The sequence below is a fragment of the Arvicanthis niloticus genome, chromosome 29, assembly GCF_011762505.2.
Source record: "Arvicanthis niloticus isolate mArvNil1 chromosome 29, mArvNil1.pat.X, whole genome shotgun sequence".
NCBI lineage: Eukaryota > Metazoa > Chordata > Mammalia > Rodentia > Muridae > Arvicanthis > Arvicanthis niloticus.
Genome location: NC_133437.1, coordinates 18,059,405 through 18,071,815, shown reverse-complemented (window position 1 = coordinate 18,071,815; position 12,411 = coordinate 18,059,405). Strand labels below are relative to the sequence as shown.

The 12,411-nt window shown below is 43.9% G+C and overlaps 1 protein-coding gene across 4 annotated transcripts in view; it reads right to left on the bottom strand.

Annotated features, from left to right (window-relative positions):
* Arsb (arylsulfatase B) overlaps nt 1–12,411 on the bottom strand; it is a 157,774-nt gene that overhangs the window by 80,422 nt on the left and 64,941 nt on the right. For all 4 annotated transcript variants that reach the window (XM_076927160.1, XM_076927161.1, XM_076927162.1 and 1 more), the window contains exon 5: nt 2,477–2,720. In XM_076927160.1, coding sequence (XP_076783275.1) covers nt 2,477–2,720 — 244 coding nt within the window. The remainder of the gene's footprint in view (nt 1–2,476; nt 2,721–12,411) is intronic.

Here is a 12,411-nt window from a genome sequence, read left to right as displayed (position 1 = left end):
CAGTCAAAAACCCAACTGGGGGCAGGCTTCCTTTAGCCTGTGTGCAGGACACTGCAGACAGGTTTTTGGGTAACATAATTAGCATGAGAACACAAGCCGCTATAAGAAATTTTAAAATTAAATGTGAATTTCTGCCTGTGCAGGGGTGGCCTCAGATCCTGTGTTGTTCAAGGGTTATCTCTAGTTGGAAAAGTTGAAAAGTGGGCCAATCCTTTTTGTTTTGCTGTTTGAATAGTGATTTTTAAATTTTTATACACTCCCCAGGGAAAACCTGGAACTTGGAGAAGCAGAACCATTTAAACAAAGGCATTTAAATTGATAAGAAGAGGTCTCCCTTGGGTTTGAAGAACAGAGATCTCCCCTAGTGTTCTCTCCGAGATGAGATTCTGTTCTGGGAAGTGGGAGGGCTCAGTTGAGCAGATTTCCATCTTTCCAAAGCTTTAAACTTTAAATGGTTCATGGTTCACACATTAATGGTGGTCAAATGTTCTCTGCATGAAATAATGCAAAACCTGATTTTAAAATGAATTATATTGATCTATCTATTAATCTACTTAGTGTGGAGAGGTTTAGGACAGTACACATGCCATAGTGTAAGTGTGTACATGTATGTGTGTGTGTTTATGCATGTGTGCACTTGTGTGTGTATGTGTGTATGTATGCATGTGTGCACTTGTGTGTATGTGTGTATGTATGCATGTGTGCACTTGTGTGTGTGTATGTGTGTATGTATGCATGTGTGCACTTGTGTGTGTGTATGTGTGTATGTATGCATGTGTGCACGTGTGTGTGTATATGTGTGTATGTATGCATGTGTGCACTTGTGTGTATGTGTGTATGTATGCATGTGTGCACTTGTGTGTGTGTATGTGTGTATGTATGCATGTGTGCACTTGTGTGTGTATGTGTGTATGTATGCATGTGTGCACTTGTGTGTGTATGTGTGTGTATGTATGCATGTGTGCACTTGTGTGTGTGTATGTAAGTATGTGTGCACTTGTGTGTGTGTATGTATGCATGTGTGCACTTGTGTGTGTGTATGTAAGTATGTGTGCACTTTTGTGTGTATGTATGCATGTGTGCACTTGTGTGTGTGTGTGTGTGTGTAGGTCTGAGGACAGCTTATAGGAGTTGGTTTTCTCCATTTACCATATGGGTCTTGGGGATCAAACCCAGGTTGTCAGCAAGCACCTTTACCTAGGGAGATATCCCAGCGTCTCCCTATTTTTTAAACATTAAAATGATTAGAGAATAAAGTGAGAATATTAAGAAGAAAAGAAGCGATATGCCCAGCAGTTGGGGACTGGTTCACTTTGAGCATGTGCAGTGTTGGTACCATAACTCTGTGACCATGGGTTATGGGCTCGGAACACGGTAGGTGTCACCATGGAGTGCAGCAGGCCAGAGGGCAGCCAGGAGCCCTGAAGAAAGATGACTTGGAAGGGTCAGTACTTCATCTAAAGAAGACTGCCACTATCTGACTCTATTCACTGGTTAGTCTTATGGAAAAACGGGCCAAATATTGCCAGACCTTTCTATTTTAAAAAACACTTTATTTGGTAAATAATTTTAAAGTTAGAAAATGATATAGTACAAGACCATCTATGCCCCTTACCTATCTTCTCAGACTGCTAATACTAAAGTCTTGAATCCGCCCCCAGACACAAAGTACATATACACACAGCCTTTTTATGAACCACGTACATCCTGGCTCTCTACTTCTAAGTCCTCTGTTGTGGATTTCCTATGTATGGAAACCGGAAACTCTACTATTTTGAACTGGGGGGAAAAAACGGGGCAGTGAAGAGAGAAAAATATGGAAGTACACAAGGAGGATCACAAGGAGGACTGCCAACCAGCCACCCCCAAACAGAGCGCAGCACACCAAAGACGTTGAAAGGCACAACAGTAGTCATTTGCTGTTTCAGTAAACAGTGCTTCCAGTGTACGTGATTTTATGTATAAACTGGATCTAGGTACCAAACCACAGACATATATGACATCTATGTTATGCTAATTTCCCAGAACCTAGGTCAGAGCATCACATAGGAGGGACTCATAAAACACTCAGTAACGAGTGGAACTAAGCTTAGTTCTAGAGACTGCAGTGTCTCCAGGCTCCTACCCGAGTGAGCGCTTCCTTCTCTCTCCAGTCCTCCGTTTTCCTACCACTCACTGGACCAGGTGCCCTGGCCTCTTGAAGGAAGTTGGCAATACTCTGTCCTACACCAAGAAAAAAAATTCTCAGCTTTAAACACCTACAGGAGCATCTCACCCTTCCGGTAACACAGAACCAAAATCCCAAACGTAAGACTCAGAACATGTACTGATAATATCTGGAGGGCATTTTATTTCTTTTTAAGAAACCTCTTAGCTGGGCTGTCATCTTACAAAGGGAACTGATAGGTCTCCATCTATCACGCTAAGATGCTAGAGTTTCTGTCCTGGCAACGAATGGGACAAGACATGCAGATACCTGATTGTTTTCCACACGTTGAAGCCATCCAGCGGTTTGGTTCCATTGGTGCTTCCCCTGGCCAGATGCACCAGTGTTGGAAGCCAGTCGGTGATGTGCATGAGTTCCCGGCTCTTCACGCCTTTCTGTTTCAGCAAGGGGCTCGCCACGAAGCCTGCTCCTCGGATGCCCCCTTCCCACAGGGTCCCTTTCCTTCCTCGAAGTGGCCAGTTGTTGCCTCCAGACCTAGTCTGCCCACCATTGTCTGAAACACAGATAAGCCTGGGCATAAGTGGATGAAAGCTATCAAAATGGAACCACTTATGTCACATCATAACAGACAGGAATATAATGGGTGGAGCTAAGGTTATGAAAGAGTATACACATAGGCCACATGACGAGAACAAGCTTGGAGGACTTTACAGAACCACGACCTTGAGGAAGCAGGGTTGGAAGAGGTCATGTTACCTTATACAAGAATAATCCTGCCAGGACATCCATCCAATAATTGTCAACCTTGGCCTAGTGCTGTTCTTGCTTCTCATCTCTGAGGCCAAGGATTATTGCTTCAAAATAACTTAGCAAGCTTCCTCAGTTTTCATTAAAAAATATCCCATGTGCCAACCTCATTAAAAGTGCTCATGGCTACCAAGGGGAAACCATGTTCCCATTGCAATGCTCTCTGCTTTCATAGAAACTCATTATCTCTGAGACTCCATCTGTGAATTAAGGGGGAAACGACAATGTTATTGTCCTTTTAAAAACATTTTAAATTACATGTGTGTGTCTGTATGTGTGTATGGGCATTTGAATATAGGTACCTACGGAGATCAGAAGCTCCAGAACTGGGGTTGCAGGTGGTTGTGAGCACCTTTTGTGTAAAGGTAAGTAGGTCTCCTGCAAGAGCAGTACAAACTCTTTTTTTTTAAAAAAGAGATTATTTATTTTTATTTTATGTGCATTGGTGTTTTGCCTGTATGTCTGTGTGAGGGTGTTAGATTCCCTAGAACTGAAGTTGTAGACAGTTGTGAGCTGACATGTGGGTGCTGGGAATTGAACCCAGGTCCTCAGGAAGAACATTAAAAAATTTTAACCTCTGAGCCATCTCTCCAGCATGCCCTTCCCCCAGCTGCACGCATTCTTAAGGGCTGAGGTATCTCTCTGGATATTAACCCCTTTATTACTCCTGACCCTGTCTTGCCTCCCCATCTTTTCAAATGGTAGAAAGGGTTTCAAGGACTTTGCCTAAGAGTGGCCCAGACACTAAAAAGTGAGTCATGGTATATTTTCAGCTGTTACCTCTCAGAGTACATTCAAGGATATAAGGTCTCCACATAACTCTTGTTAAATGGTTCTCAGAGACTAGTGATGAAAATCTTCCCTGCCCCCTGCTCTCTACTCCTCTCTCACTGAACACTGTGCTCCAGTACCAGCAATAACCAGGCTTCAACATGGCACTTAACTGATTAAAGACTTTAATCCTCCATGAGTTCCAGTGTGGATAAGCCTGGGCAAAGCCACGGATGAAATTTACATGCACTGGACAACAATGTACACTGCAGGAGATGAGAGCTGGGGTTCACAGCTCAAAAAAAGAAAACTCAGGGGAGCTTCACTTGGTGACTCAATGCTGCTCCTTCAGAAGATGACAGCAGACCTTTCAAGATTTGTCTTAGAGCACTGGGCATGGTGACACATACCTTTAATCCCAGCACTCTGGAGACAGAAGCAGGTGGATCTTTGAGTTCTAAGTCAACCTGGTCTATCCAGTGAGTTCCAGGATAGCCCAGGGCTACACACAAAAAAACCCTCTGTCTCGAAAAACTAAACACACACACACACACACACACACACACACACACACACACAGCAGGGTTGGGGGCAGGACAGAGGTGGGGAGAAGGGAATTGTCCTGGAAGAAAACTTCTAGCACTGAAATTGGTATCTGAATTACCAAGCCATTCTCTTGAGACCTGAGTCTTTTCTTATATGGGAAAAGCAATGGTTTCTTTAAAGCCCACAAACAGTGCAGTTGGGAGGGGAAAGTGGGGCCAATCCCTCCCTTCTCTACAGGATGGAGAGATGAAGCTTCATTCACTCAGTACCAGGAAAGAGAAGGGTTTTGCTCTTCTTATGAGCCAGGCGAGGGATCAGGATGACCCTGGGTATCTTATGAGCCAGGTGAGGGCTCAGGAATAAGCATTGAGTTTGGACTATGGAAAAGAAGCAATGATATTTCTTATATACCAAAATTATAGAATCATATTTCTTTCCAAAGTACCCAGGTGCTAGGTATATATATATATACACATATATATGTGTGTGTGTATATATATATGCATGCATATTAGACTTAGGCATAACCACTACTGGTCAAATGAATCACAAGAGGGTGGTGGGACTGACTTGCTCCATAGAACATTCCACACAGAACTCTCTTGTCCTGAGGGTGGGGTGGCCTAAGACATCCAATGATACCTAAAACCCTGGTAACCACACTATTTTTTCCTATATATACACCTATAATGAAGTTCAATTTATTTTCCTTTAATTTTTATTTTTTTATGTGTATGGGTGTTTTGTCTGCATGTATGTCTGTGCAACTATGCATGCCTGGTGTGGATGCCCTGGTCCTGGAGTCATAGTCAGCTGTGAGCCACCATGTGAGTACTGGGAACTGAACTCAGTTTCTCTGGAAGCGTAGCCAGTGTTCTTAACTGCTAAGCCATCTCTCCTGCCCCATAGAGTACGGTTTCTAGGTTAGGCATAGTTGCTATCAACAAGAACAACAATGAAATAGAACAATTATAATATGCTGTTGTAAAGGTTATTTTAAAAGCGTTCAGTGGTACAGGCTGGTGTCCCAGTGGAGGAAGGAAGATGTTTCTCAGCCCAGGCATTTGAGACCAGCCTAGATGATACAGAAAGATCCAATCTCAAAACCAAAAGCCATGTGGCTGTGGTTTCTCTCGTCTGCTTTGCTACCACACTATATGTTGCATGATGGAACATTCCACGTACAGGTAGGACAGAAGACGACGTTGCACTAGGAGTCTACATGCAGAAGAAAGTACAGTTAAAAACGTGGAAGTCATTTGTATTTTTATAATTTTTCACTTACTATTTTCAGACCATACTGGACATAGCAGACTGAAACAGTAGAGCCCTAAGCAGTGAATACAGGGACCCTAGAATACAGTATGAGGTGTCTATGGGAAGCAATAACTCAAGACGTGTAAGTACTAACTCACCATCAGGTACCACTTGGATTTCACAAGATCTCAAAGCCTAAGATGGGACAGAGACATAATTGACAGCTAAGGGCAGCTGCTTACTAGCTGGGTGACCAGGGACAACATGTTACCTCAGTTTCCCCATCTTCCTTGTGAAGACTATAATTCCTTCCTCCTGTTTTAAAGTGAGAATGAAATTATACCACTTAGGATTGCTTTTGCCAAGGCTCCAAATGCCTGAGTGTTCAATAAATAGTAGTAACTGTTATTATACTTACAGCCGTTCCAAAAGTCTAGATTATAATGGTCTTGTGACTTGGAGAAGAAGAGGAGGAGAGAGAGGAGGAAGAGGAGGAGGAGGAGGAAGAGGAGGAGGAGGAGGAGGAGGAGGAGGAGGAGGAGGAGGACTGGAAACAGCTGAGAATGGAAAAGCTAGGCTTCTAGTGAGGTCAGTCTGAGCTCCAGGTCTCTGTCTTACATACAGTACCAGGGCCTGACATTCCTAGTGCAGTGGGGACTTATAAAACAGCTTCGTCTCCCTGAGCAAGCCTAGCTAAGAGCTAGTGTACTCCTCCCATGAGACAGAGGGAAGAGTCACTCCCAGGGCCTCTTTTATTGCTCGTAGGAAAGGTGTTCAGGCTCCACTGTCACAGAGGTTTCTCATGGAGTCTCTGACACATGTTCCTTTCTTTGCTTTTTCAGAGGGGAGTGCAGAAGGGCCTTGGGTTGGGCTAGATGAAGATAACACCTCTTCAGCATGTGCCTGGTGACAATGGATCTCGTAATTTGATATCAAAGATGTATACGACCTTTTCTTCAAACTCCATTGATCTCTTTTCTTTTTATATTTAAGACAATTGTGTATGTGTGTATCCTTCTGTGAGTTCATGTGCACATGTGTGCAGGTGCCCACAGAGGTCAGGAGATGGCACTGGACCTCCTGGAGCTGCAGTTACAAGCAGTAGTGAGCTGCTATGCGGATTCCTGAAACCAAATCCCAGTCCTCTATAGGGCTCTGACCACTTACCCACCTCTGTGCATCCCATATTGCATTTTCTCCCCACCCCAAACTCAAGGTTCAATCACTCATGCAAGTTTATAAAATACACATTCCTATCACCTTCAATACTCACAGAGTGTCAGACACTATAGCCAATATATCAACACTTCAAAGAAGGAACCCTATACGTGCTCAAAAATACACTGGAAGCTGAGGAATGCGAAGAGTTGGGGAAATGGTCCTGTTTATCGGAGAGGACACCAGTTGGTTATCCAATACCAAGTGATCATCCCCCAAAACATACATACAAATAACGCTATACAGACTGAGGTTGTATTTATATATTTAGGATTATATACATATATACATATATGCATATATCATAATAAAAAAGAGGCCTTGAATTTGAAAGAGGGCAAGGAGGGGCTATGGAAGGGTTTGGGATGAAGAAAGGAAGGAAAAGTGATGTACTTATACAATACGCTCAAAAAAGAAATGATTTTTATAAATGTGCCAGAAGGGGATACTTATAACCTGGTGCCATGAATGCCTGGGGAGGCACAGATCGTGTTTTCTTCCGCTGTCTACCTGCTGTAAACAGACGTGCCACAGCCACCATAGACGAGGTCGCTGTCTCTTTTGTAAAGCAGACACAGTTCTTTGAAATACTGGTTAACGTGTCTATCGGTTCCACATACTTGTGCTCAATGGAAAATACTGGATGGTGGTGGCGGTGGAGATCAGAGGTGGTGGGGACAAGGGCGGCTGTGTCTGGAATCTGATCCTAGTCTGAAGGAGTGAGTCAGAGAGGAAAACATTGTAAATCGAATCCGGTCACTGCCGCTACTGCAGGAACTGATCGCGGCTCCACATGCCAGTGGCCAGGGGCCAAGGCAGTGAGTGGGGCTGCTTCTGTGATTAGCTCGCCATCGCGTTTCTGCCATTAGCAATGATAAGCGTTGCTAGCTCCGGTTAGCAACATGGCCTCCTCTATCCGTTTTTTCAAGACTGCTCTAACCAGAAACTATTGTCAACTGCCACACCTGTGATTTCCATCTGATTCTTCCAGATGTGCAGAGAGAGGGGGTGTTCAGCGCCCCCTGGGGGTGGCACTTCTACACTGCAAGAATGCATATGCTCTCACAAAACACAGGAGATTCCTATATCAAACTAGATGAAGATTTTTTTTTTACAAGGACTATAGAAATAGCATATTTCAAGCATACGTCTTCTAATTCTTCCTCCTACATCTCTACATGGCTAGGGTTAATTTTCTCTTGTTAGAATTCATTTTCCTGTATTTTTTTCCTGTATTTTTTTTTTAAGAATTTATTTATTTATTTTATGTAAGTACACTGTAGCTGTCTTCAGACACCCATATGAGGGCATCAGATCTCATTATGGATGGTTGTGAGCCACCATGTGGTTGCTGAGATTTGAACTCATGACCTCTGGAAGAGCAGTCAGTGCTCTTAACCACTGAGCCATCTCACCAGCCCTAGAATTCATTTTCAAGAGAAAATTTGGTTTCATTTCCGGACTGACTTATGCAAAAGCTTCCAAATCAAAATAAGACGGTTCCAGCTTTACAGGCTGGAAACTATGAACCTTTTTTTTTTTTCCCCAGAGAATTTTTTTTTCCTTTCAGCAACATTTTGGCAGACACAAAACCTAATTATAAAAGCTTTGCTGTCTAGAAAAGAACTGTCAAAATAAAACAAATGCTGTCAGATGTGGACTGTAAATCTCACTTTATTATTCACTATCGAATAAAAATAACTGTCAGAAATCATGGAAAAGCATCGGTTAGTCAAAGATCTGAGCAAAAACATCAAGTCTACGAAACTGACACCTCATCTGTATCCAGCTGATAAAAATTAAAATGAAGCCATGACAACATTGATTCTTAGGACTCCTCCTCCCTCAGTCTAGTGGCTTTGCTGTGTGGCCCAGGCTCCTCCAAGACCTCTTCCTCCTGCTGATCCAAAAAGCTGAGTCCTTCCTCACCCTCTCTCCAGAGTCTAGGCTTCTCTACAGGGCAACCTTGTGGGTGCGGTGGGTAAATGTAGAGAAACAGCATTCTGCAAAGGTCGGAGGGGGGGGAGCCTCTTTGTCCCAGAGCTCTAACTGCTGGTTGAGAGTTGACTCTTTTGAATTCATTTTCTACATTACTAAATGCAAAACGGAGAATTAGTCTTTGTCTTAGTGTTGTCTACAGGTCTAGGGAAATTCAGTACTCTTGTGCTAAAACAGTCTGAGAAAGTAGCCATCAAACTGGATGCTCACCACATTCAGGCAACTCTGCACTCAACTCTGCCACTGATAAATTCAAACTTGTTCCAGTTCATCACCTACTGCCTGGGGTAAGGCTCACCCCTCTCCTGGGCTCTGGGGGTAAGCAGGTTTCATACAGCTGTTACCAGGAGTGTTTTTGTAAAGATCCAAACTCTTCAGGCCTCCTGTACATTTAAAGGCCCAGTTGGCTGCCCATCACAGGAAAGTTGAGACTTCAACCCTTTACACACACAGAATCCTTTACACACACGGCCTCAATCTGCTTTGTGGGAACCCATGCCTATGAGTGCTTACGCTTCAATCACGCACAAGTAATATTCTCCCACTATTAGAATACACCACGACCTCTCAGGCTAACTCACATAAACTGGTTTCCACACATAAGCACATTCTCCTTCATTTCCGATGGACTCAAACCTTAAGGCCTAAGGTTAAATGTCAGACCTTTTGTGAACCTGTTACTTAGTACTCCAAACCTCTCCCAGGCCACATCTTTTTCTCCATCGCTTCTTCGTTATTTATCTTTATTGGCTCTTTGTGGCTTTTTCTTTCCTATAACTCTTTCCTCGGGGCTAAGAATAAAGTGTGTTGTTTGTGTTTGCAAGATCTCACAGAGGACCAGCTCACAGAAAAAGAAGAAATACATGAAGAAAAGGCACCAGCTCCAAATATCGAATGAAACCACTGAGAATTAACCCCGGACACCCACAGGGCCCTCTAAGGCCCCGCCCAGCCGTTGCCTGACCTTGACCTTACAGAATGAGGATGCTACTTTAACAGACAAGGGACTAACAAGTGAGGTATCAGGGCCCCAGTGAAGGTGTAAGCAAGCATCAAACCTACAAATACAAAAATTGTTGGGCTGGAGAGATGGCTCAGCGGCTAAGAGCACTGCTTGTTCTTCCAGAGGTCCTGAGTTCAATTCCCAGCAACCACATGGTGGCTCACAACCATCTGTAATGGGATCTGGCGCCCTCTTCTGGTGTGTCTGAAGACAGCTACAGTATATTCATCATATATATAAAACAAATAAATAAAATATTTTTAAAAAGAAATTGCTTGCCCACCTGGTACCTGCTCAGTCATGCTGAGGGTTAAGGGGGCTGCAGAAGAATACTTTGTTAAACACTGGCTGGGAAGAGGCTCTCACACCTTAACAAACCCATGCTGAGTTCTGCCATGTGCCAGGGCCAGCATAGCTCTAGAACGTGGCAGTCTCTGTATGAGACATACAAACTCCTCTCCTGGTAGAAGTAAGAAAGAGAGACAAGATCCCTTCTTCCTTTGTAAGCAATAACCTGACCTGTCAAAAGAGACGAACTCAGACAGTTGGAGATACGGCTCAGTGATTACCAGCACTTGTTACTTCTGCAGGGGACCCAGGTTTGGTTTTCTGTATCCATGTAAGGCATCTCACAGCTGCCTGTAACCCCAGCTCCATGGATCTGACAGCCTCAAAATAAATCTTTTCTTTTCTTTTAAAGCGAAAACACTGAAGGGCAGTCACATGACCATTACAAAGCTGACAGCCCAGAACACAGGGAGCAAGCAATGCAAGGGCCTTCTTCAATTATATGGGTTCTTGACATGAAGGTCAAGATCTCTTTTAGTTAAAGACTAATCAGCTATCTTTTTTACTTTTCTTTTTTGTACGGGGGGAGGGGGAGGGGGAGGGGGAGGGGGAGGGGGAGGGGGAGGGGGGAGGGGGAGGGGGGAGGGGGGAGGGGGGGAGGGGGAGGGGGAGGGGGAGGGGGAGGGGGAGGGGGAGGGGGAGGGGGAGGGGGAGGGGGAGGGGGAGGGGGAGGGGGAGGAGTGTGTGGAAGTGAGAGTCTTGTACACGTGGGGCAAATGCTCTGTCACTGAACCCTGCCCTCGGCCCTCTGAATTATATTCATAAGAAATCAAGAGCCAATGACAGCTAAGTATGAATATGAGCAATCCATCTAGCTGTTTTATGACTGTAAGTCGCCTATTTGCACTTCCAATGATTTCACTGAAACACTTTCAAGGCAAGGGCTATGAATTCGAGCAGGAGATTCCAACCCTGAGCCTGGGAAGTGAAGATAACAAAACCCACCTTAATTCGGTGTCTGGCACAGAAGCAATATCCAGGCGTTAAGGACGGGGTAAACTTAGGTGTGGAAGCCACATTCTCAGGCACTGTGCTTAGAGCCCTGCTAGATTACACGCTACACTGAGAGCAACTTTTTGAAAGCAGAGGAGTGGAATGAATTATGGTGGAGTTTTGTTGTTATTAGGGAAAACTCAGGACTTTTTTTCTATTTCCACGGGTTTAAATGAAGTTCATCCGTTAACTGTGATTTAGTCATGACGGCCTGAGATTCAAATGAAGCATCAGAAACTGAAGATTTATCCAGATGCTCAGCTGAGTATCTCTAGGGGTTTGCGGTGGTTTCTTTACTCAGGCAAGATGAGTGCAGAGATGCTGGCCTCCCAGCACACACTCCTCGGCCCTTCCCATGCTGACAGAAGCGGGCTTGGGAGAGAGGGTCCTGCTGAGCAGCTCCAAAAGGATTCTGGGAAGGTGGGCGATTTGGCAGCCATTCAGTAAACAACTGACTTGGCCACCAGAGAGCTGAGATAAAGGAAGATGGATGTGAAGAAAGGCCAAAACCAGGACTGTGGGATGCAATGAAAGGATTGTAAGTGCTGAAATAAAGCAACACCCTCATTCTGAAGGCAGGAAAGCCATTGCGCAGACACTGAGATGTTTATCTCGTCTTTGAAATGTACCAAGGACAAAAAGACAGGAAAGTCTGTTGAAAGACTGAAAACACTTGCTCTCTGAAAGTCATGATGGGACTGGGAACTGGAAAAGTGTTCTAATTTACGACACTCTGGTCGCAGAAGACGGTTTTGTAATTTAAAGCAGGGGATCCACAGATTTGAGAACTCCTCAAATTTGTAAGATCAGCACAGAAGGTGGCAAGCAGCCTGCTCTTGAAAAGCAGAATAATGCGAGGTTTAATCTTTGTACTCTAGGTCCTGTGACAAGCAGTTCAGAAGGATCGCAGTGGCTATACTAATCAGAAGAACCAAGTGTGCGTTCTAGTAAAAAAAAAAAAAAAAAAAGAAAAGAAAAGTAAACTCTTCTGTCTTTCTTATAGTTTGATCTTACAGAAAATACTCAACTTTAAATTCTTTATTTTTTTAAATTTTATTTTTTTATTTATTTTTTATCCTTTTTACAAACTTCCAGGCAAACTACACTTGGGGTCCTCAGGAGTGTTAGTGCTTATTGACCAATCAGTTAACTCCTCTCCCAAACCCTCAGGAGTGTTAGTGTTTACCGACCAATCAGTTGCCTCCTTTCCCAAACCCTGTTAGTGTTGACTGACCAATCAGTTACCTCCTTTCCCAAACTCTGTTAGTGATGACTGACCAATCAGTTAACTCCTCTCCCAAAC